The 25906-nt window shown below is 38.2% G+C and overlaps 1 protein-coding gene across 2 annotated transcripts in view; it reads left to right on the forward strand.

Annotated features, from left to right (window-relative positions):
* The window catches only part of CROT (carnitine O-octanoyltransferase), a 50573-nt gene that overhangs the window by 6538 nt on the left and 18129 nt on the right, over positions 1–25906 (forward strand). For both annotated transcript variants that reach the window (XM_005679066.3, XM_005679064.3), the window contains exons 4-10: positions 891–1015; positions 2591–2772; positions 2945–3069; positions 7966–8074; positions 21330–21423; positions 22257–22382; positions 24374–24475. In XM_005679066.3, coding sequence (XP_005679123.2) covers positions 891–1015; positions 2591–2772; positions 2945–3069; positions 7966–8074; positions 21330–21423; positions 22257–22382; positions 24374–24475 — 863 coding nt within the window. The remainder of the gene's footprint in view (positions 1–890; positions 1016–2590; positions 2773–2944; positions 3070–7965; positions 8075–21329; positions 21424–22256; positions 22383–24373; positions 24476–25906) is intronic.

The following is a 25906-nucleotide window of genomic DNA, read 5'->3' on the forward strand; positions in this document are numbered from 1 at the left end:
TGTTTTCTAATTTGTAAAGTGGTAATCTCTCTGCTGTCCTCTCTTCTTTCATGTTATTTGTCCTTATAAACCTACACCTTTTTAGTAATTCTCATTTTAGTGAGTTACTAGAAGTGAGGATACATTTATGAACTTAGTTCCCTTTGTTTAACTGGAAGACCTGATTTTTTTTTCTTTTTTTGTCACCTACTTTCATCTGGGAATTCTAGTTTTTTTAAAAAAAAAAACTTCATTCACTTGTGCTCTCTGAATGCAGCTATTTAAATTAACTTTAAGATTTTGAGGAGGCAAAAATAAATCAAAAGGAAGATATTAATGTCCCTTAATTTCTAATTAAGGGATTTATACTTTCATCTATAGCTTAATTTTCAGAACACTTGGTTTTCATGGACTAGGCACCTTGTATTCTGTGTATGTGTTCATGAAGAAAATCATTATTGGCCACAGGTGATCCTAAACTGCTCCGGGAAGGCTGTACACTTAAATCTACATATATGCTGCATTTACATTCATAATGTTTAAGGCTCTGCTTGAACATTAATGGAAAGAAGCTCTAATTTCTCACAGTAATGGCTAAACAGGATTTACTTTCCTATTGGACTTATAACTAGGTGATAGTCCTGTGTGTCATTTTAACTATCATTGTCTAGAATGATTTTAAAATAATTTTGGGAGAAATACTTATCAGACTACATAGTATCCATTGTTTTATTTTTTGAAGTATTTTGCATTATTGCTTTTCATGTTATAAACTAATTTAGTGGACTGCTCTTATATATACATAAGTGTTTTATGTAACTGAGTCAAGATTTATGTAAGTAATAGTAATTGAGGTGAGTTTGTGGTACTTGACATCTAAATACTTTAATGCATATTTCTTCCTTTTACAGTAAAGCCATTTGCAAATGAGGAAGAATATAAGAATACTGAAGCAATTGTCCAGAAATTTCAAAATGGTATTGGAAAAAAATTGCAGCAGAAATTACTTCAAAGAGCAAAAGGAAAAAGAAACTGGGTATTTATGTTATTGTATTTATTAGAATATTGATACTTAATGAAAAGTAAACGTGTATCTAGCTTTCACTTTAAAATTATTACTGTAGAATATACTGTAGAATACTATTACTGTAGAATTATACTGTAGAATCCTTAGTGTTGTCTTTACCATCCAAATAAATGAATGAATTGTTTAACTCTGGGGAGTTTTAAGTATTGTGTGTGGGTTCCTCTTATTATGTGGGGGAACTTGGTAAAATGCAGAATTTCTGGGACCAGTGATTCTGATTCAGTATCTTGGGAAAGGGTGCCCTGCTAAGTCACTTCAGTTGTGTCTGACTCTGTGCGACCCCATAGACGGCAGCCCACCAAGGCTCCCCCGTCCCTGGGATTCTCCAGGCAAGAACACTGGAGTGGCTTGCCATTTCCTTCTCCAATGCAGGAAAGTGAAAAGTGAAAGTGGAGTCACTCAGTCGTGTCCAACTCTTAGTGACCCCATGGACTGCAGCCTACCACCAGGCTCCTCCGCCCATGGGATATTCCAGGCAAGAGTACTGGAGTGGGGTGCCATTGCCTTCTCTGAAGGGTGCCCAGATATCCTTATTTAACTACCCTATGCAGTTTTGATGCAGGTCATCTTTAGACCATGTTTGAGAAAAACATTTTGTCCAGATAATCATAGCCTAAAAACCCAAAATACTAAAATAGATATCACATTTATGGTGTGCAAATATTTATACAGTGCACAGGAGAAAAGGGCCGTTAGAAAACTGGAGTGAAGAATGGTTACTAGTATTCTGTGTTTCAGTTGGGTAGATTGAGGAAACATTGGTATAAAGATTTCAGTAATTTTTTACAAGGAATCTTCTTTGATTTTTCATCTTAACTACTCTACTTCTATAGGATGAGTTTTTGTAATTTAAAATACTGCCTTAGTCTAGAAATAATGTTTTTAACTATCATTTAGTTTTAGAAATAAAAAGCAAGCTGATCTTTTTTTGTCGTTTAGATACCTATAATGGAGTAATACAAGTTTATATGTCTAGATTCCTTTTTTCTCAATTTTGAGCTTTCAGTGACTTTAAATTAGGATAAAGGTTAAAGAAGTCATTGTTCTGCCTGTATCCTTTTCACTTATATTTTTTCAAATGACTGACTATAGTTTGTAACATCAAATTCTTCAAAAAGAGCTCCAGGTAATTTGATGAGATCCACTTACTTACACATGAAATTCAGTTGCAGTTGTGAACAGGTACTCTGAGAAAACACACCTAGAGTGCTTTGTTGGATATTGGTAGTTTTAATATGCTCTGTCTGAAGGTGTTTCTTTCAGTGCTTTCTTGTTTCACATTTTTGATAATGTAGTTAAACTTGAATAGTGCTTAATTCAGATCCCATAATTCCAGAAGAAAGAAATGATCACAATAGCATTTTTACTATTTGTAATGATTTAAAATGAAACATGTTTTTAACTGTTGAAAAGTAATTAAAGAAAAAAGAACAAATAGAGCTTTTTTTTTTCCTTCTCAGCAGTTACACCTTCAGGTATTGATACTATCAATAGCATTAGGCTGATGTTCTTAATTTCTTTTAGCTGGAAGAGTGGTGGCTGAATGTTGCCTACCTGGATGTTCGTATACCATCACAACTGAATGTCAACTTTGGGGGTCCTGCAAGCCATATTGAACACTACTGGCCTCCAAAGGAGGGCACACAATTGGAAAGAGGAAGTATAAGTCTTTGGCATAACTTGAACTACTGGCAGCTATTAAGAAAGTAAGGATAGTTATGTCAATTCAGTTACATATTTACCCAAAGTCTCTGGTGGCAAAATGTTGAGAAGCTTAATTTACTCATTTGGGGATGAATACTATAGGTGTGACTGGTTTAAAAGTTTTATAATGATTTCTTGGCCAATATACTTTTGTTTGTTTGTTTGTTTTAATAGAGAAAAGTTAGCTGTTGAAAAAGTTGGAAATATTCCTCTAGATATGAATCAATTCCGAATGCTGTTTTCCACCTGCAAGATTCCAGGAATTACTAGAGATTCAATTATTAATTATTTTAGGACTGGTAAGTAGAAAACGTTTGTACTTTTTCTGGTAAAAGCATTGGAATTTGGATAGTTTTTTTAAATATTTATTTATTTTATTTATGGCTGCGCTGGGTCTCTGTTGCTGCACGCGGCTTTCTCTAGTTGTGGTGAGGGGGGCTTTGGTAGTTGTAGCACACGGGTGTAGTTGTTCCTCAGCATGTGGGATCTTCCTGGACCAAGGATTGAACCCGTGTCCCCAACTTTGGCAGATGGATTGTTTACTACTGAGTCACCAGGGAAGCCCCAGAATTTGGTGGTTTTGCTGCAGTTCTTCTGTGATGCTGTGGAATGTACTCTGTTGTTGGCTGTGCTGTGTGCCTTACGGGATCACAGTTCCCTGACTCGGGACAGAACCCAGCACTGAGCTGGCAGGGAATTCCCATGATGTTATGGAACGTACTATTTCAAAGAATATTTCTTACTGGATTTTGACTAGTTTTATTGGATTTTGATTTGGCCTAGTCATAGAAAGACTAGGCTTTCTATGAACCTTATCTTTCAGCCATAGTGATTTAGCTGGAAATAATTTATGGAAATGGATTTTTTTGAAACTGTGTCTTCCATGGTTCAATACAAACCTAATGCTTGCATTGTATCATTTGATCATTTGAAATGGTCATTTTGGAAAATGGGAAAAGCACACATTCTGTGCAAAGGTAGGGTACCTAAACAGTGTTGAAATGTGTGTTTATGAGTTTGCAGTTAGACTATATGGTATGTTGTATTTTTTCTTAAGCAGCAACAGTGGAAGAGGGAGTGAAGGATTTTTGCGAGGGAGAAATTATAGTGTTGGGTATGGAATCTACTCTGGTTAAGGAGAAAATTGAAGAAATTATGTGTTGATGGGGATAACAGTGTGCTAGCCACTGCAGCTAAGAGGCTAGTCTCAGTAAGGAAGCAATAATTAGGCCTGGTTTGAGGTTTTCGCTGTTTTTTGTTTTTCTGTGTGCATGCTAAGTTGCTTCAGTCATGTCTGACTCTCTGTGACCCCATGGACTGTAGCCCTCCAAGCTCTTCTGTCAATGGGATTCTCCAGACAAGAATATTGGAGTGGGTTGCCATGCCCTCCTCCAGGGTATCTTCTGACCCAGGTTACTTACCCCTTAAGTGACAGTTAAGGCTAATTCAGTTTTGCTTTTCATCCTGTTCGCCTCATTTTGCCCAAGAAGTTCAGACTTTGAATGTCATCTCTTGTCATCTGGATTCATAGAGCAGTGCATAACCTCATCTGACCCAAGTTTCTCGCTGCTGTGACCCACCGTCCACTCCTTCCCTAAATTCTTCTGCTGTACTTCATGGAACTCATGGCCAGCAAAATCCATTATATCCTCCTCCTTTTCTCTGAAAGCTCCCCTTTCCTTTTGAAAGCTGCTGTTTCTGAAACCTGGTTATTTTTTTTACACTTTTGCTGTGACCATCTCAAATGGAGACTTTGCTTTTCTCTTATACTTTGTTACTAAAGGGCGAAAGGGAGAGTAGAAGATGTTGGTGTCTTTATTTCCCACTGCACTTTCCATTTTATCTTTTTCCTTACAGTTTGAGCTTTTGAAAAAAAGAAATGCTAGCAGGCTATGTCACCCCTGCTTGTCATTGCCCCAGTGATGTCCTTTTTGATCATTTTCCTTCCTTCATTGATGGGTTTAGCACCAGTCTCACTGACTGTCTCTCTATTACTACCTCAGTCACATCCTTGATAACTTCAGCCTCCATGTGCGGATGACCCATGGCTTGGCTTCTCCTTTCTTTCCTTCCGCTAGGAATCTGTACTCCTTCTCAAGCAGCCGCCACTACTATGGCCATGCCCCAGACTTGCTTATAATAAAAACTCTCTCATCTCCAACAGTGCAGTTGTAGGCATCTCAGTCTGACCTCCACTTTCTCTTCACAACTCACTTCCTTTAGGTCTACCTCAGTCGTTTTTTTAACACCTTGACTTAAAATCCAGTGACTCTGCAGTTCTTCAGTTCCATTTCTCCCTCCCCACTGCCAGATCTTCACATCTGTCTGTGATTCTTTACTCTTCTTACCTCTCCCCAGCATATGTTAAATACATTCAAACCTTTGCTCACCAGCCCCCTCCTCATCTCCATCCCCGCCTCAAAGCTGTGTAGATTTTAGTCTTCTGCTTTTACTCCACATATTAAAGACATCTGCCCTAGTAGTTTACTTGGCCAGAGGAATCCACAAAACATCACTTTTCTCAGTTAACTGCAGGTGGATCCAGAGCACTACCTTGCTGTATTTTGTCAGGATATTCTCTCACTTTCAGAGAAGACTGTTTGATGACTTTCTCCATCTTTATTCCTAGCTAACGAACTCTTTTACTTCTCAACAAATGAAATGTTTTTATCATCAAAGTCGCTAACCTATCTGGCAAGAAGACTAAATGATCTCCAGAAATGTCCACTTCCTAATCCTTGGAACCTATTGAATGTGTTACCTTACATGATAAACAGGAATTAGATTGAGAATGAAATTAAATTTGATAGTCAGTTGAGCTTGAGATAGGGAGATTATCCTGGGTTATTCACCTGGGCCCAGAGTAATTGCTAGAGTTCTTATAAGTGAAGAAAGAGAAAGCAGAGAGAGCCAAAGGGTAGAAGCATGAGGAAGTTATGATCCTCCCTTGATGGCATCAAAGATGGAGGAATGGAAGGGATTCCCTGCTGATCCAGTGGTTAGGACTCAGCACTATTACTGCCGGAGTCTGGGTCCAGTCCCTGGTCAGGGAACTAAGGACCCTGAAAACTGTGTAGCACAGCCAAAAAAATAAAAAAAAAAAAATTTTTTTTTTAAGATGAAGGGCTGGAGCTCTGAGTCAAGAAGGAATATGGGCAGCCTTTAGAGGCTGAAAAATCAAAGGAAACAGATTCTCCCCTACAGCCTCCAGAAGGAACCCAGACTCAGGGATAACCCTCATTTAGCCCAGAGAGACATTTCAGACTTGTAGTCTCCAGAGCTGTAAGACGGTAAAATTTTCTTGTTAGTGGTGATTTATCACTAAGTTAGTGGTAATTTATTACAGCAGTCATAGAAACATATTCATTCAAATGTTGGCCTATTGTGCAGCCCCCTTGCAGTGCACTATTACATATTCATATACTTTGTCTTCTCTCTGTAAAGACGGATGAACTGTTCTGATTCCTAAGGATAGCCCTTCTGCATGATGTCCTGGGCTCCACCACCTCTTGTTTAATCAAGGGCCTTGCTTTTGCATTATCCTTCTCTCTGTGCCACATTAACAATTTTCCCTCTTTACTGGGTTGGACAGATTTGTATTATGTCCCATCTTAAAAAGAAAAAATTGACCCCTTGCTTTCTTTCAGTGTCACACCCTAGTCAAAGCCACCATCACCTCTCTGGTTGTTCTCCCCTGGACCACTTCAGTTACCTCCTAACTGATCCTGCTATATATTCTCTTCCCGCTTATAATCCCTTCTTCATATGGCAGCTGGAATGCCCTTTGTAAAGTATTAATTAGATGACATTATTACTGTCCTGATTAAAACCTTCCATTGGCTTCTTTTCCATCATTTTTAAAATTTCAAGCCCTTCCTAAGGCCCATAAGATGTGGCTGCAATTTTTTCTGCCATTCTGCTCATTTCTCTCTGCTGCAGCTGCACTGACCTTTTTCTCCCTTTAAGCAGACCAGCTCATTTTGCCCTAATGCCTTTGCACTTGCTGTTTCCTTTGCCTGAAGCTCTCTTCCTACACATATTTCTGTGTTAGCTCTTTTACTTTGGTCTCTGCTCAAATATCACCTCTGATGCTTATCCTTAGGTAGCACCCTCTGTCCTCGTCTCCCCAAGTATTAACTTGGCCTCAGGTTTATTTCCTTTTTATAGTACCAAATTTTAAGTAGTAGAGGACAATAAAAGGTAGTGACGGTAAACATAAAAGGATATGGAGGTTTATGAAGGGGAAGAAATGGTTTGGAAATAGCCATGAGGGACACAGAAAACACATACCCCAGCTCCGAGGAAAGAGGGCTTGAGGAAAGAGGATATAAGAGGAAAAATAATAGTGCTTTCAGGAAATAGTTCTTCCTCATAGCTAATGAGTAGATATCATGAGATAACATGTGTAAAGCATTTAGCACATTTCCTTGTACATATCAACCAATAAGTTTACTTCCAATGGCAGTATATGACTTTCTTAACTTTCTTCCCTCCTTTTTTGAGAGGGAGGAGGCAGAGATCATATAGGAAGACCCTTGTCAGGGCCTAGTACTTGAAAAATGGGACTGAGTCAGAATAGTCTGCTATTTACAAATCTCAAAAATAAATAGTTCCTGGGTAATGTGTGCCAAATGAATCATACAGTCAATTGTCAGTGGCTTACCAGGTGTTATCAGAGCCTAAGGTAACACTACAAGTGGGCAAAATTCTTTCTTCTTGCCACTCAAGCATAAAGTACCCTTATTCTACTGAAAAATAAATTTTACTGAGAAATCCTAGCTAGATATTATTGCAGTTTAATAATCTGATGATCAATCAACAGTAAAATAATCCCCCAAAGAAACTTAAATAACTCTCCTCCTGGACTTTTCTGCAACCCCTTCCCCCTCCCAGCCTATCTATAAATAAAACTAGAAAGCCCTGTAGTAGTATGGAATTTATATGATTCTTAAAGTATACAGAATTTGAAACATGAAAATCTAAATGTTTTACATAGAGAGGTTTCAAGAACATGTATTTATGACATATTAACTGAAATTTTATCACCTTATTAAAGTGTTTTTATTCATGTGACATATTTGATGAATATATAATAAAATATTGGAGGAATGATTTTTTTCTATTGGATATAAATATGCAGCTTTACTCTTGCTTTCAGAGATTTGAGTCTTGTGTTTTCTTTTTTTTTTCCCCAGAGAGAGAAGGACATTCCCCAAGTCACCTTGCAGTGTTGTGTCGAGGCCGAGTTTTTGTCTTTGATGTAATGCATGAAGGCTATCTGATGACTGCACCAGAGATTCAGAGGTTTTCAAACTACTTTCTTGAGTCTCATTAGGTTTTAAACTTTTACTTGAGTTAAAAAAAATGTTCGACAGACATTACCTTTTAAAAAGTGATAGTAAGCTGAGAAATAAGAATTTTATGTATGCTAATTTTTAAAAGCCTATTTTTATTTTATTTTTGATTTAAATTAGCTTTTCATTTTACTAATTGTATATGAATAAACTCTCCTTGGAGAAAAGATAAACATTAGAAACATTACTCATCCCATTCGCTGCCCCAAAATTAATCACTTTTGCTAGCACGGTGTATTCTGTCCTTTCAGACCTATTGCGATGAATTTACATGCACATACAGATTTTTTTTAAAAAGAACATATATATGTATATTTTACATATAGTATGTAGTAAAAGTGAAAGTTGCTCAGTCATATCTGACTCTTTGTGACCCCGTGGACTGTAGCCTGCCAGGCTCCTCTGTCCAGGCCAGAGTACTGAGTTGGTAGCTGTGCCCTTCTCCAGGTGATCTTCCCAACCCAGGGATCGAACCCAGGTCTCCCACATTGCAGGCAGATTCTTTACCGTCCGAGCTACCAGGGAAGCCCATAGTATATATTCTATATATATATATATATGTATAATGTATAATACTGTATAAGGAAATGGCAGCCCACTCCAGCATTCTTGCCTGGGAAATCCCATGGGCAGAGGAGCCTGGTGGGCTGCAATCTGTGGGGGTCACAGAGAGTTGAACACGGCTGAGTGATGAAACAGCAAGCAGAGTATTATTTTTGATGTTTATATTTTTAAAGTTAGCATCATGGAAAATTTCCAAAGGTAGAGGGAATTATATACTGAAGCTCCTCCATGTAGTCACCCCTAGATTCAACAGCTATTATAGTAACTCCTAGCTTCAACAATTATAAATTCATTGTCTTATTCAGCTATGCCTCCTTGTGCCCCTCCCGTCACTCCCCCACAGATTATTTTAAAGAGAATCTCAGACGTAATATCCTTTCACTATAAATAGTAAGCTTCTCTAAGATATAAGGACTCTTAAAAACATAAACATAAAAAAAATTACCACACCTAATGACTTGCTTCTCCTAAAATATTAACAGGAATTCTTTAATATATTAATATACAATCAGTTGTTCAAATTTTCTGGTGTGTCTTCTAAAATTGATGTATGTGTATATATTTTAAATTATTTTTATTGAGCATTACAAACCTGTACACAAGCACACACAGAAGTCCACAGTTAAATACTCATGCATCTACCACCCAGGTCAAGCTACAGAACATTTCCATTATACCCCTTATACCAGAAATCCCCCTTCTCAAGTGTGATTGCTTAGCTTGCTTGCAGTTTTTATTAATACAAAAAATGCTGCTCTGAAAATTCTTGTATAAGTCTTTGATGTATATATGCATGCATTTCTGTCTCATTATACTCAGGAGAGGACTTGGGGGATCATATTTTATGTGTATGTTCAGCTTCAGTGGTCATGCCAGTTTTCCAAAGTATTTGTGCTGAAAAACACTTCCCACTAGTGTAGGAGTGTTGTAGGAGTTCGTTATACATTCTCGATATGAAGCTTTCATGGATTTCAAAGTGTCTCTTTGATCATAAGAAATTCTTCATTTGAATGTAGTCCAACATAACAATATTTTACATGGACAATATTTTAAATGGATTATACATTTTGTGTACTGGTGATACTTTTTTCTAATTTTTTAAAATTGGAGTATATTTGCTTTACAATGTTGTGTTAGTTTCTGCTGTACAATTGCATGAATCTACTGTATCTGTACATATATCCCTTCCCTGTTGAACATCCCTCCCTACTCTCACCCTTCTAGATCGTCATAGAGCACTGAGCTGAGCTCTCAGTGCCAAGCTCAGCTCAGCAGCTTCCCACTAGCTATTTTACACATGGAGTGTATCTATGTCACTGTTACTCTCTCAGTTCCTCCCACCTTCTCCTTACCCCCTCTATGTGAATAGGTCCGCTCTCTATGTCTTTGTCTCTGTTCTTGCCCTGAAGATAGGTTCAAGAGTACCATTTCTCTAGATTCCATATATATATGTTAATAAACAATGTGTGTTTTTCTTGCTTCACTCTGTATGACAGATCCTAGGTTCATCCACATGACTACAAAGGACCCAATTTCATTCCTTTTTATAACTGAGTAATATTCTATTGTATCTTCCTAATCCGTTCATCTGTTGATGGACATTTAAATTCCTTCCATGTTCTGGCTGTTGTAAAGAGTGCTGCAATGAACACTGGGTACATGTGTCTTTTTGAATTACGGTTTTCTCAGGGTATATGCCCAGTAGTGGGATTGCTGGGTCATACGGTAGTTTTATTCTTAGTTTCTTAAGGAACCTCTGTACTGTTTCCCGTAGTGGTTGTATCAGTTTGCATTCTTACCAGCAGTGCAAGAGGGTTCCCTTTTCTCCACACCCTCTTCAGCATCTGTTGTTTGTAGATTTTTTGATGGTGGCCATTCTGATTGGTGAGGTGATACCTCATTGTAGTTTGGATTTGCATTTCTTAGGGATGTTGAGCATGCTTTCTCCATCTAGTCAAGGCTATGATTTTTCCAGTGGTCATGTATGGATGTGAGAGTTGGACTGTGAAGAAAGCTGAGCGCCAAAGAATTGATGCTTTTGAACTGTGGTGTTAGAGAAGACTCTTGAGAGTCCCTTGGACTGCAAGGAGATCCAACCAGTCCATCCTAAAGGAGATCAGCCCTGGGATTTCTTTGGAGGGAATGATGCTGAAGCTGAAACTCCAGTACTTTGGCCACCTCATGTGAAGAGTTGACTCATTGGAAAAGACTCTGATGCTGGGAGGGATTGGGGGCAGGAGGAGAAGAGGACGACCCAGGATGAGATGGCTGGATGGCATCACTGACTCAATGGACGTGAGTCTGAGTGAACTCCGGGAGTTGGTGATGGACAGGGAGGCCTGGCGTGCTGCGGTTCATGGGGTCGCAAAGAGTCGGACACGACTGAGCGACTGAACTGAACTGAGCATGCTTTCATGTATTTGTTGGCCATCTGTATGTGGTCTTTGGAGAAATGTCTGTTGAGGTTTTCTGCCCATTTTTTAATTTTTTTTTTTTTTTAATATTGAGCTGCATGAGCTGATTATTTTTAGGGGTTAATCCCTTGTCAGTTGCTTTATTTGCAAATATTTTCTCCCATTCTGAGGGATGTCTTTTCATCTTATTTATGATTTCTTTTGCTGTGCAAAATCTTTTAATTAGGTTCCATTTGCTTATTTTTGTTTTTATTTTCATTGCTTTAGGATGTGGGTCATAAAAGATCTTAATGCAATTTATGTCATCTAGTGTTCTGCATAGATTTTCCTCTATGAGTTTTGTAGTGTCTGAACTTCCATAACAATTTTTTTTCCTAACACATTGTTCGAAAGATATTTTCTTACATTGTGCTCTAAACTTTCATTCTTTTATTTTACACATTTACGTTAAAAGTCTGCCTAGAATTGATTTTTGCATGTGTCATGAGGAAAGGGGTAGTTTTATGTATTTAAAAATAGTTTTTTAAAAAATAATTAGTCAATTTATGTTTGGCTGCGCTGGGTCCTTGTCACTGTGCTCAGGCTTTCTCTAGTTGCAGCAAGTGGAGACTTCTCTTCATTGTGGTGTGTGGGCTTCTCGTTGTAGTGACCTCCCTTGGTGCGGAACACAAGCTCTAGGGTGCGCAGGCCTCCGTAGTTGCCATGCACGGGCTTAGTTGCTCCGCAACATGTGGAGTCTTCCCAAACCAGGGATCGAACCCGTCCATGTTCCTTTCATTGGGAGGCTGATTCTTAACCACTGGACCACCAGGGAAGTCCAGAAAATAATTTTATTTTAGGTATTTTTCTGCAGTTCATTTCTTTTAGTGAATAATAAGACAGTGAATAATAAGACAATAATATATTCATACTAGAGTAAAGATTATCAACCTTACTCTTTTTAACTGTCATATAGAATTCCACCAAATGGTCATACTATATGGTTTGACATTTCTCCTTTAGTACCCATTGATGCAGTTTGCATTTGTTGCTATAAAAAACAGTCAACATTTTCAAGCATGCCTCTTCGTGTATTTGTGAGAAAATATCTATGTGTTGACAGTAGAAATGTACTTTCTGGATCATAGGATACACACCTTTGAATTTTCAAACAGAGTCAGATTGTCATTGATAGCAGCACTGTGTTTCCTGCTAGTGTTTTAGGAGGATACCTACTTCTCTACATGGTTGCTGACATGGTATAATTAAACTTAAAACATGGTGAACTGACCCATGAAAAATGGTTTTCATTGTTGCCTGAATTGACACATCCCTCATAACTAGTGAAATTGAATATATTTCTATATGTTTATAGGTTGCTCATATTTTCAATGAGTTGCTTTTGCCTATTTTTCTATTTGCTATTTTAAAATTCATATTGATTTGTAGCAATTATATGTCTGGGCACTCATCCTTTAGTAGTTATATGGGTTGCAAACATTTCATTCCAGTTAGCAAACTTTTTTCATACTTGAACAGGCATTGTTAATTTTCATATAGACAAAAAAAGATCCATTTTTTAGGTTTTTTTTTTTTTTGCTTTTGTTTCTTGGATAATCTTTCTGTCTGTTCCAGCTGTATTTTAAAATTTGTTCCAAATTTGACATAAAATAATTAGATCAGGCTTATTACTTGGATTACTGAAAGCCACTCTCTCAGAAACTGCATACATGTGATTTGTGGTCTGAATTCAGCCTGTAGCCTGTTTCGCTTGGATAACAGAGAATTTAAATTGCTATTTAAAAATCAGGAGAATTCACATAAACATGGACTTCTGTTTTTATTCATATAAATACTTGGATTTCTGTTCTCCATTAAAATAAAAGCCTTGTTTGTGCAGATTGTTAACTCTGATTCAGCCTCACAGGTGGTTTTCTTGCTTCCCTACATTCTCTATAGTCATCAGTCCTGTGACTTTGAAAATTCATATTTGATCGTATCTCACCTTTGCTTAAAATTCTTGAGTAGTTCCTGGAGGTCTATCTAGCAGTCTCTTTTTTTTTTACCTGTGGTCTCGATTGGACCTTCGCCTGTCCCGTCAACCTTGTCCTGCTCTTCCTCCCTCTGCATCCTGTTCTTCTACCCAGTTTCTCTGCTTGCAGTTCTGATGTGTTAGGTTATCTGTAGCCTTTGCATGTGCTCATGCTTTCTATTGGACTGCCTTCCCCTGCCTTGTCCACCTTTTAAGTTAGAATTGCTCCTAGTGCTTTGTTTCTGTTCACATGTCACCACAGGCTTGCTACTTCCTATTTTATGTCTTCATAATTTCCCATTCCCTTTCCTCTCTCCATGGCCCAAGGACTTAGCCTCTTATTTATCTCTATTATATTGATATTAAATTGTATTGAAGTCATTTATTTCTATATTTTCACCTTCAGATGGAGCTCAAAGAGATTACTTACCAGATTTTTTTTTTTTTAATTCCCTCTGCTTAATACAAAGCAGAAAGGTGTGGGTGTGGATGTGTGAGTGAACTGAGTGATTAGGCCAGCTCTATGCATTAGGACGGAGAAGGCAATGGCACCCCACTCCAGTACTCTTGCCTGGAAAATCCCATGGATGGAGGAGCCTGGTAGGCTGCAGTCCGTGAGGTCGCTAAGAGTCAGACGCGACTGAGCGACTTCACTTTCACTTTTCACTTTCATGCATTGGAGAAGGAAATGGCAAGCCACTCCAGTGTTCTTGCCTGGAGAATCCCAGGGACGGGGGAGCCTGGTGGGCTGCCGTCTATGGGGTTGCACAGAGTCGGACACGACTAAAGCGACTTAGCAACAGCAATAGCAATGCATTAGGAAATTTTATTTAGAAACATAAGATATGTATTAGTAGTATAAGATAGATCGGTCAGATTCTGAATCTTATGAGTTGGTGCCTCAAAAGAGATGTGTTAAAATTTGCAGTAATCCAGGAAAGAAGTTAGAGGTTGGAACTTAAGAATATGGAACACTGTTCATAAACAGTAAGATTCTACTGTATGATACAGGGAACTATATTCAATATCTTATAATGAACTATAATGGAGAATCTGAAAAAGAATATATAAAACTGAGTCACTTTGTTGTATATCAGAAAGTAACACAATGTTGTAAATCAACTATACTTCAATTTGAATTTTTCTTAAAAAGATAAATGCAGAAAAAGTTTTGGAGATAAAATTAATTTGAATTGGTAACTGGATTTAGAAAGAAAGGAAGCTATTACTGAGTAAGTAGATAGTATTATAACAGAAGAGGAAGTAACCTTTCAATTTTCAGTTTTTTCTTGTTTTCAATACTGGCTTTGAGGCAATTCACATACTACACAGTTCACTCATTTAAAGTGTATATTTCAGCATTTCTTAGAATGTTCAGAATTGTGCTGTCATCTTCACAATCAACTTTAGAACATTTTTGTCACCCCCCAAAGTAACCCTGAACTCATAATCAGTAATTCCCCATTTGCTCCCCAACTCTTACCCATCCATTGGCAGACATTTCTCGTATTTCCCCAACAGTCCCATCCCACCAGCCTGAGGTAGCCTTTCTGTCTGTTTCCCTTGACTTTTTGTCTCTATGGTTTTCCTTCTCTGGACATTTCATATAAAGGGACTCTTAAATGGCCTTTTCTGTCTAGGCTCTTTCACGTAGTATACCTTACATTTTCAACACTCATCCATGTTGTGGCAGTCCTCAGTGTCAGCGGTCCTCAATCTTTTTGGCACCAGAGACTGGGTTTCCTGGAAGACTGTTTTTCTATGGACATGCGCTGGTTTCATGATGATTCAAGCACATTACGTTTATTGTGCATTTTATTTCTATTACTATCACATTATAATATATAATGAAATAATTATGCAGTTGTCACTTGTCACTCAGTGATAGGGTTTTGATACGAGTCCATGAGCAATTGGTTTATCATGATCTCTGTGCAGTCAGACCTCTTCACTAGTGATGATCTGTATTCGCAGCCGCTCCCCAGAGCTAGCTAGCCTCACCACCTCAGCGCTACCTGAGATCCTCAGGCATCATAAGGAACTCACAGTCCAGATCCCTCACGTGCGCAGTTCTCAGCCCCTGTGAGAATCGAATGCCCCTGCTGATGTGACGGGAGGCAGAACTCAGGTGGTAAGTGGGAGCAACGGGAAGTGGCTGTAAATACAGATGGAACTTTGCTCACTCGCCCACTGCTCACCTCCTGCTGTGTGGCCTGGTTCCTAACAGGGATTGGAGACTCCCGGTAGCGTTTATTAGTACTTCCTTTTTATTTTTTTTTTTACTGAATGATAATGCACTCTATGGCTAGACCACATTTTATTTAATTATTTATCCGTTGATAGATGTTTGGGTTGTTTCGACTTTTTGACTGCTGTGAGTAACGCTGCTGTGGACATTCTGTGTATAGGTTTTTGGGTGGACACATGTCATGGGTGTATTCCTTGGAGTGGAATTGCTGGATCGTACTTCTGTGTTTAACCGTGTGAGGAACTGCCAAGCTGTTTTCCAGTATGAGTGTACCATTTTACACTCACGTCAGCAGTACTTGAGGGTTCCAATTTATTCTCATTCTCACCAGCACTTGTTATTGTTAGCCTTTTTGATTGTAGCCATCCTAGAGAGTATGAAGTAGGATCTCATTGTGGTTTACAGTTGTGTCTGCATAATGGTGAGATTGAACAGATTTTCATGTACCTATGACGCTAAACTCTGGGAAGTAGGGAAGGACAGGGGAGCCTGGCGTCCTACAGTCCATGGGGTCACAAAGGGTCGGATACGACTTAGCAACTGAACAACAGCTTGGAGAAATGTCTGTTCAAATCCTTTACCAATTCTTAATTGGGTTATTTGTCTTTTTTATAATTGAGTTGTAAAACTTCTTTATATATCCTAGATGTAAGTCCCTTATCAGATACATAAATTACATATATATTTCTCCCATTCTAGTGTTTACTTCACTTTTTTCATGGTTGCTTATGAAGGGCCAACATTTTAATTTTGATAAGAGTTCAGTTTATCTGCTCCTTAGTTGTTTGTACTTTTAGGGTCATATCTTAGAACCTATTCCCTAATTCCTAGTCATGGAGAGATACCTGTGTTTTCTTCTAAGATCAGTTTTGTCTTAATTTGTAGGAAGAGGTCAGGGAGATAATTTTTAAATGTATATTTAATGTGGAATGTTGGCAGAAATTGAGGTGGATAGATCCAACAAGCACTTGGAAATTTGGTACTAGAAATTTAGAGAGAAAATAGGGTTAAAGTTAGAGATTTGGTTGCCTCTTAGGTAAAGGTGATAATTGAAGCTATTCAAGTAGTGGATGAAATTACCAAAGAAGAAACTTGTAGAAGAGGCTGGGGGAGGCCAGTGAGGGGAAATTTGGGAAGACACACATTTGATGGTGGATAGAGAACAACAGTCAGTGAAAAAGGCCAAGTAGTCAGTGAGTTAGAAAGACCACAATGTAACAGTGCTACAAAAGCCAACACAGAATCTCAAGATTGACTCCTGGGTGGTAAACGACTTTATAAGAGAAAAATGAGACTGAGATAAAGCTGCTAGATCTTATGGGATACCATTGCTAATATTCAGAAACACATTTTCAAGATAATCACTGGAGGACAAAACCTGATTACAGTAAATTAAAGAATGAGTGGAAAGTAATGAAGGCAGATTTTGAGGAAATATCAAGGATAAAATATTTTAAAATATGTATGATTCTAAAGTATAAATACTGTTAATGCAAATTTTTAAATTAAAGAAAATGCATGTGTACTGAAAACAAGTCCATAGATAGTCAAATTGAAAGAGAAGAGGGGTAATTACAGTTACCAAATCTATACCTCTTTTTACAATATGAATAGAGAAGTTATTTTTAAATCACCTTTGAGGTATGATTAACATATAAATCTGTGCATATTTTTCTGTACAACTGGATGAGTTTGGAGATAAGCATACATTGATTAAACTATTACCATAATGGATACCATAAGCATATTCATCACCCCCAAAGGTGTCCTTCCCTCTTTATTTGTAAAAAAATTTTTGGTGGTAAGAACACTTACCTTAAGATCTACCCTCTTAGCAAATTTTTAAGAGTGTTGAGTTCAGTTCAGTCGCTCAGTCGTATCCGACTCTTTGCGACCCCATGAATCTCAGCACACCAGGCCTCCGTGTCCATCACCAACTCCTGGAGTTCACTCAGACTCACATCCATTGAGTCAGTGATGCCATCCAGCCATCTCCTCCTCGGTCGTCCCCTTCTCCTCCCAATCCCTCCCAGCATTAAAGTCTTTTCCAATGAGTCAACTCTTCGCATGAGGTGGCCAAAGTACTGGAGTTTCAGCTTTAGCATCATTCCTTCCAAAGAAAGTACAGTTTTATTAACTACACTATGCTGTACAATAGATCTCTAGGACTGACTTATCTTGTATAACAAACTTTGTGTCACTTGACAGTGATGTGCTTAGTCGCTCAGTTGTGTCCGACTCTTTGTGACCCCATGTACTGTAGCCCACCAGGCTCCTCTGTCCCTGGGGGTTCTCCAGGCAAGAATACTGGAGTGCCATGTAATACATGGTTGCCGTGCCCTCCTCTCAGGGATCTTCCTAATCCAGGGATTGAACCCAGGTCTCCTGCATGGCAGACAAATTCTTTACTGTCTGAGCCACCAGGGAAGCCTAAGAATACTGGAGTGGGTAGCCTATCCCTTCTCCAGGAGATCTTTCCGACCCAGGATTTGAAGCAGGGTCTCCTGCATTGCAAGTGGATTCTAATGCCTCCTTATTTTCTCCTTAGCCCAGCCCCTGGCACCCGCTATTCTTTTCTGCTTCTAAGACTTTTATCTGTTTTAGATTCCACATATAAGTGATACCGTGTAGTGTTTCTTCTGTGTTTAGCTTATTTCATTTGTGATAGTGTCCATCAGGTTCATTCACATTGTTGCAAACAGTGGAATTTTCTCTTAAAGCTGAATAAAATTCCATTTGTATGTTTATACCACATCTTGTTTATTCATTCATCCATCATTAAATATTTAAGTTACTTTTGCCTCTTGGCTATTGAGAATAATGCTGCAAGGAACATGGGAATGCACATGTCTCTTTGAGACCTTGGTTTTAGTTCCTTTGGATATGTACACAGAACTGGGATCACTGGATCATATGCTGCTGCTGCTAAGTCGCTTCAGCCGTGTCCGACTCCGTGCGACCCCAAAGACGGCAGCCCACCAGGCTCCCCTGTCCCTGGGATTCTCCAGGCAAGAACACTGGAGTGGCTTGCCATTTCCTTCTCCAATGCGTGAAAGTGAAGTCGCTCAGTCGTGTCCGACTCTTAGCTACCCCATGGGCTGCAGGCTACCAGGCTCCTCCGTCCATGGGATTTTCCAAGCAAGAGTACTGGAGTGGGGTGCCATTGCCTTCTCCGGCTGGATCATATAGTACCTCTGTTTTTAATTTCATGAGGAACCCCCATAGTTTTCTATAGTGGCTGCACCAATTGACAGTTCCACCAGCAGTGCAGAAGGGTTTTCTTTTCTCCACATCATCAGCAGCGCTTGTTACTGCTTGTCTTTTTGATAATAGTCTTTCTGACAGGGGTGAGAGGATATCTCATTGTGCTTTTGATTTACATTTCCCTGATAATTAGTGATGTTGAGCACTTTTTCAGGTACCTCTTGGCCATTTTTATATCTTCTTCGGAGAAATGTCTGTTCAGTTCCTTTGCCCATTTTAAAATCGGGTTGTTTGGTTTTCTGGCAATTAAATTGTGAGGGTTCCATGACCTCTTACCAGATATATGGTTTGCAGATATTTTCTCATATGCTGTAGTTTGCTTTTTCACTTTATTGTTTCCTTTACAGTGCTAAAGCTTTAGGTTTGATGTAATTTTATTTGTCTATTTTTACTTTTGTTGCCTGTGCTTTTGGTATCATATCCAAGAAATGATTGCAAAAGGTTAATGTCTGGAAGCTTTTTCCCATATTTTCCTCCAGAAGTTTTATTTTTTCAGGCCTAATATTTAAGCCTTAAATCTATTTTGAATTGACTTCTGTGTAAGGTGTAAGATAGGGGTCCAGTTTCATTCTTTTTACGTGGTAATTTTCCCAACACTGTTTACTTAAGGGGCTGCTTCCCATGTATTCCCGGTCTCCTTGGCACCTCAGCTGGCTGTAAGTGGACTCATTTACAGGCTCTCCATTCGGTTCCATTGACCCGTGTGAGTGTCACCTGTGCCACATTGTTTTGATTTCCATAGCTTTGTTTGGATTGGCCAAGATGTTACAGAAAAACCCTAATGAACTTTTTGGTGGACCCAGTATATTTTTGGAAAACTCAGCAGTGGTCATAGGACTGGAAAAGATCAGTTTTCATTCCAGTCCCAAAGAAAGGCAATGCCAAAGAATGCTCAAACTACCGCACAGTTGCACTCATCTCACTCGCTAGTAAAGTAATGCTCAAAGTTCTCCAAGCCAGGCTTCAGCAATACGTGAACCGTGAACTCCCAGATGTTCAAGCTGGTTTTAGAAAAGGCAGAGGAACCAGAGATCAAATTGCCAACATCCATTGGATCATCAAGAAAGCAAGAGAGTTCCAGAAAAACATCTATTTCTGCTTTATTGACTATGCCAAAGCCTTTGACTGTGTGGGTAACCACAAACTGTGGAAAATTCTGAAAGAGATGGGAATACCAGACCACCTGACCTGCCTCTTGAGAAATCTGTATGCAGGTCAGGAAGCAACAGTTAGAACTGGACATGGAACACAGACTGGTTCCAAATAGAGAAAGGAGTACGTCAAGACTGTATTGTCACCCTGCTTATTTAACTCAGAGTACATCATGAGAAATGCTGGGGTGGAGGAAGCACAAGCTGGAATCAAGATTGCTGAGAGAAATATCAATAACCTCAGATATGCAGATGACACCACTCTTATGGCAGAAAGTGGAGAACTAAAGAGCCTCTTGATGAAAGAGAAAGAGGAGAGTGAAAAAGTTGGCTTAAAGCTCAACATTCAGAAAACGAAGATCATGGCATCTGGTCCCATCACTTCATGGCAAATAGATGGGGAAATAGTGACAGACTTTATATTCTTGGGCTCCAAAATCACTGCAGATGGTGACTGCAGCCGTGAAATTAAAAGATGCTTACTCCTTGGAAGAAAAGTTGTGACCAACTTAGACAGCATATTCAAAAGCAGAGACATTACTTTGCCAACAAAGGTCCGTCTAGCCAAGGTTATGGTTTTTCCAGTAGTCATGTATGGATGTGAGAGTTGGACTATAAAGAAAGCTGATTGATGAAGAATTAATGCTTTTGCATTGTGGTGTTGGAGAAGACTCTTGAGAGTCCCTTGGATAGCAAGGAGATCCAACCAGTCCATCCTAAAGGAAGTCAGTCCTGAATATTCATTAGAAGGACTGATGCTGAAGCTGAAACACCAATACTCTGGCCACCTGATGCAAAGAATGGACTTATTGGAAAAGACCCTGATGCTGGGAAAGATTGAGGGTGGGAGGAGAAGGGGACGACAGAGGAAGAGATAGTTGGATGGCATCACCCACTCAATGGACATGAGTTTCAGTAAACTCCAGGAGTTGGTGATGAATAGGGAGGCCTGGCGTGCTGCAGTCCATGGGGTCACAAAGAGTCAGACACAACTGAGCAACTGAACTGAATAGTCTTTATAATGATTTTAAGTAACAATGGCACATGTGAAAATATTTAAAACTACATGGTATTTCTATTTTGGGGATTAAACCCAAGTATTAATTGGGTATAGAATAAGTCCTCTGTTACTATATTCACATAGTTTTTAGTTAGATAAAATGTATATGATATTTGTGAGTTTAGGTACCAGAATATTTTTAAATTTCTCCATTATGCAGGGCATTTACCTGGATCTTGGAAGTGCATGTACCTTTTGAAAGTATAAATTATATCAAACAGAAAATTTATTTGCTTAAGCTCTTATCAAGTATACTGATGATATTAATAGGCACATAATCACTGTGGTGGGAGAAAAGGTGTAGGAGACAACTCCATTGCTGTAGAGACCATAATCCCTTTCTTTGCATAATACGGAATACAATATTATTCTTTGGATAATATTTTAATTAAGATACTTAAATACTAATAAACTTTGTAACCTATGAAAGGCCAAAGTAGCTAGTGCTCCTACCTGTGCTCTTTTTGAATATTCCTTATTTAATCTTCCAAAGGCAATTGACGTACATCCAAAAGAAATGCCACAGTGAACCCGACGGACCTGGGGTAGCAGCATTAACTACCGAGGAGCGAACTCGATGGGCTAAGGTTATAATTTACATTTTTCTTTTCTTTAGAGGTACAATTGACTTACAACATTATATTCAGGTATACACATAAGGATTCAGTATTTGTTTCTATTGAGAAATATCACAGTAAATCTAGTTAATGTCCATCACCGTACAGAAAATTTAAAAATATTTTTCTTGTGATGAGAACTTTAAGATCTACTCTCTAGCAACTTTCAAATATGCAGTACAATATTATTAACTATAATTTAGAATTGGGGAGAGGATATACTTTTATTTTGTTTACATTTAAACTTCAAACACTCAGCTCAAGGACATGCTGGCCCTTGGAAATAAAGACAAATGAACAGACAGCTTTAAGCTTTAAGCAGTTTTAAATATATTGTACAGTATTGAACAATCAGAAAATCTAGGGGGAGGCATAACATTATGTGTGGTTAGTCACTCAGTCATATTGACTTTTTGTGACCCCATGAAATTGTAGCCTGCCAGGCTCCTCTGTTTATGGGATTCTCCAGGCAAGAATACTTGAGTGGGTAGCCATTTCCTTCTCCAGGGGACCTTCCCAGCTGAGGGATCGAACATGGGTCTCCTGACTTGCAGGCATTTTCTTTACTGTCTGAGCACTCAGGAAAGCGAGCATAACTTTATAGCTTTATACATTTAGCAGCACAAGTGTAGGGACTAGGCATGCTTTTGGAGAAGAAAACCTGTTCAGGACTCAGCACAGAGGTCCTTGAATTTACACTTTTCTTGATGAACCTTTTCGCTAACTTTTCAAAAACCTGTTGAGCTTTTCTGACTATTTTATATTTAACTTGTAACATTTTATTTTTTCTTCTTGCCCTTTAGGCACGAGAATATTTGATTAGTCTTAATCCAGAGAACCTGACTATATTAGAGAGAATTCAGAGCAGTTTACTGGTATTTTGTCTAGATGATGACAGTCCACATGCTACACCAGAAGATTATTCTCAGGTATTCGACTATCTTGTTCTGTTATTTCTCTTTTTTTTCCTTAAGAATTTGTTCGTTTTTGGCTCTGCTGGGTCTTTGTTGCTTTGCATGGGTTTTCTTTCCAGTTGTGGCAAGCGGGATGTACTCTCTGGTTGCTGTGCGTGGGCTTCTCGTTGCGGTGGCCTCTCTCGTTGTGGAGCACAGGCTCTAGGGGCATGGGTTTCAGTAGCTACCACTTATGGGCCAGACCTCTGTCCCCTGTGTTGGCCGATGGGTTCTTAACTATGAGACCACCAGGAAAGTCCCTTGTTTTATTTCTTCCCACAGAGTTTTCTGGAGAACTCTTGTGTAAATTGAACATGAGAAGAATTTTTTTTTTTAAAGAATCACTTTATTAAGTATAATTGACATGCAAAAAACTGTATATATTTAATGTATACAACTTAGTTTGAAGTATATACCTATACAACCACCTTGAAACATAATCGTGAAAACAGTTGTTTCCTAGATTTTGGAAACATCTTTTATCTTGGAATGGGGTAGCTAAGAAAAGAAAGCACAAATACTAAGTCATAAAATATAAATATTTTGTGCAAGCTTTTAAAACGTTTTCTTAGCTACACACACATAAGATTATACATAAATAAAGAATGCTTTGTAAGTCCTTGCCACGTTGTTCAGCTCTGTTTAGAAAGAAAGAAAATGAAGTTGCTCAGTTGTGTCCGACTCTTTACGACCCCATGGACTGTAGCCTCTGTCCATGGGGTTTTCTGGGCAAGAGCACTGGAGTGGGTTGCCATTTCCTTCTCCAGAGGATCTTCCTGACCCAGGGATTGAACCTGGGTCTCCCACATTGTAGGTAGACACTTTCCCGTCTGAGCGGCAAGGCTGCTTAGACAGATCTTATATGTTGTTTAAAGAAGTATAAGTATTATTTGCTTGTCACATGCTTGTCACATGGCAGTGGTTCCCAACCTTTGCATTGATTATATATACAGAAAATTTGCATAAGGCATGGGGGCAAAATGAGCTTTTCAAACCAAAGGTGACATGAAAACCTACCTATAGCCCACAGCGGTAGGCCTTGATACCTTAGTTGGTGAGGTCTGTCCTAAGAATTACATCACTCTTGTGACTTATTTTATCATTTGGTTTTGTAGAACACACTGACGTTAGTGAGTTTAAGGATAATTGGGGTTTTATTTATTTTTGGGGGGACATTACCATTTCCTGGGAAAAAAATAAAAGATGAGTAGTTGTATTTGTAGGAATCTCAGAATCTTTGCATTCATCAGTATTAAATGAGAGAAATAAATAATATTGGATTGAAAAATTTTGTGACTTGAAAACAGTTTTTCCCTTGTTAGCTGCTTTTTTAAAAGTAGAATCAACAAGCTTCTTGAGGAAGGATATATTTTAATTAAATGTTGCTCAGTTGCTGCAATGTACAGTTAAACATATTTAAATTGCTGCTCATTAAATATACACATGTGCTCACACACACAAGTACATACATAATAGAAGTTTCACAAAACAGTAATTGCTTTGACTGTGATACACTCTGATATTTATGTTCTGTTGTTATTCTTTTTGTAAAGATGTTTACAGTGATTTCCTGACTCACTTATAGCCAAAACCTAGCATTTGAGAAAGTGGCTTAGTGGGATATGAATTCTTGAAATGTTTTCCTTGTAACTAGATTTTCATGACTAAAGTAATCAAAGCTTCTTATCCTATTAAAGTTGCAAACACCTTGTCCTTTCACTTTGATATTCTCTAAACATTCATGAATATTGTCCCATCCTCTTTTCTGTTAGAATTTCTTGGATTTTGAGTATTTAAATAGTCAGGACCTAAATTATTATTTTTTGAGAATAGCTATTATTTTATTAAATTTGGTTTACCTGAAGAGAGGAAAAGTGAGATCATGTGTGTTTGTGTGTATTTAAGATACAAATACTTAAAAACCAATATGAAGATTCTTTTAATTTGAAATAATAAATTTATTTTAGGTTTCTGCGAAGATTCTTTATGGAGATCCAACAGTACGCTGGGGTGACAAATCTTATAACTTGATTGCCTTTTCTAATGGAGTATTTGGCAGTAATTGTGATGTAAGTAAACTACTGAAGTTACTTTTTCCTTTTACTCTCTTCAGTTAAATGAGTGGCAGTAATCTACAACAGTGAGGCTGTCCTGTGGCAGGATAATAAATCATTTTTTAGCTTTATGACATTAGAGTAAAAGTTTTAGTTATGAATTCTCAGTGAAAACAGTATAGGACAAATTATTTTCGTCTGTAGTTAGGCTAACAGTTTGATGTGTGTCTGTAAAATGGAATTTGCATGTATCTTTATGTAGTAGAAGCTCTTTTAAAATCTACTGCTACTTGTTGAAAATTAAAACACATTTTAAAACGTATAGCATTATGTATATGTTCTGTGCTCAGAGAAATGTCTGTAGCTGCTATATTTGTACATTTACCTAGTAATTTTGTAACCTTGTAAAAAAAATGACACATGATCTTTGGAACATTGTTTACTTCTGGATATTAAAATATGTGGTGCTGGATAGCTTTTTTTTTTACCTCCTTTATAAAATATATGTATACACACACCCAACTTGTTTCTCTTCTGTTCTCCTATGGTTGTCTTTATAATCTCTACCCTGCCATTTTCTGATGGACATTCAGAAGGTCTATGAACCAAGAAAATGAGGAAATCAACCTAAGTCAGAATTCCAATCTATATTTATAATCTTGTTATATAACTTTTCATAAAGTATGTGACTTGGTATAAAGTAGTATGAGATAGATTTTTTTGTTTGTGTCTGGGGGCTTTCCTCCAAAAGATTTAGTGACTGTAAAATACTAAAAAGACCTGTAATGTTGATCTGGGTTCAGTAGTTGTATTAATCAGTAATTTTTTTCAGTTTTAGGTGATAGAAACCTAAACTGTCATCACCTTATGGAGATATTTATGGCATGGGGTACAGCTAAATTTGGGTTAGGCTGACTTCCAGTGTCCAAATGCTTTCATTAGAAAATTCTACATTTTTTCACCTCACTTTCCTATGCTCAGCTTTATTTTTGTGTAGACGATACCACGTGATGGTTTTACCTGCAGTCCCATGTTTTCACAGCTCTCCTAGTAGGTTATTGTTCTCCATGGAAATAGCCAGCTTTTTTTTTTTTTTTTTTTTTACCCCTCTGGTTCCAGCAAAAGACCTGAGAATAATGCTGGTTGGTTGTATCAGCCTGTGTGACTCTTGTGCACATTCCAGGGAGTCCACCTGGCCTGGGTCACATGCCAAACCTTGGGACCCAGCTAGTAGAATCACTCACTCATTCAAACCACCACAGAGATGTGCGCTGGTTGCCTAAAGGAAAATAAAGTAGTTGTTACTGCCAAAGAAGGTGGAGTGGTTGACGTGCAGGTAATAGAATGTCTGTTAACAGTTGTCTTTCTTCTTCCTTAAGAGTCCCCTGTTGACAAAAGATTTCTTGTTAATTGCCTCAGCTTTTTTTCTCTTCAGCTCCTTGTTTG

Source organism: Capra hircus, chromosome 4, assembly GCF_001704415.2.
Source record: "Capra hircus breed San Clemente chromosome 4, ASM170441v1, whole genome shotgun sequence".
Lineage (NCBI taxonomy): Eukaryota > Metazoa > Chordata > Mammalia > Artiodactyla > Bovidae > Capra > Capra hircus.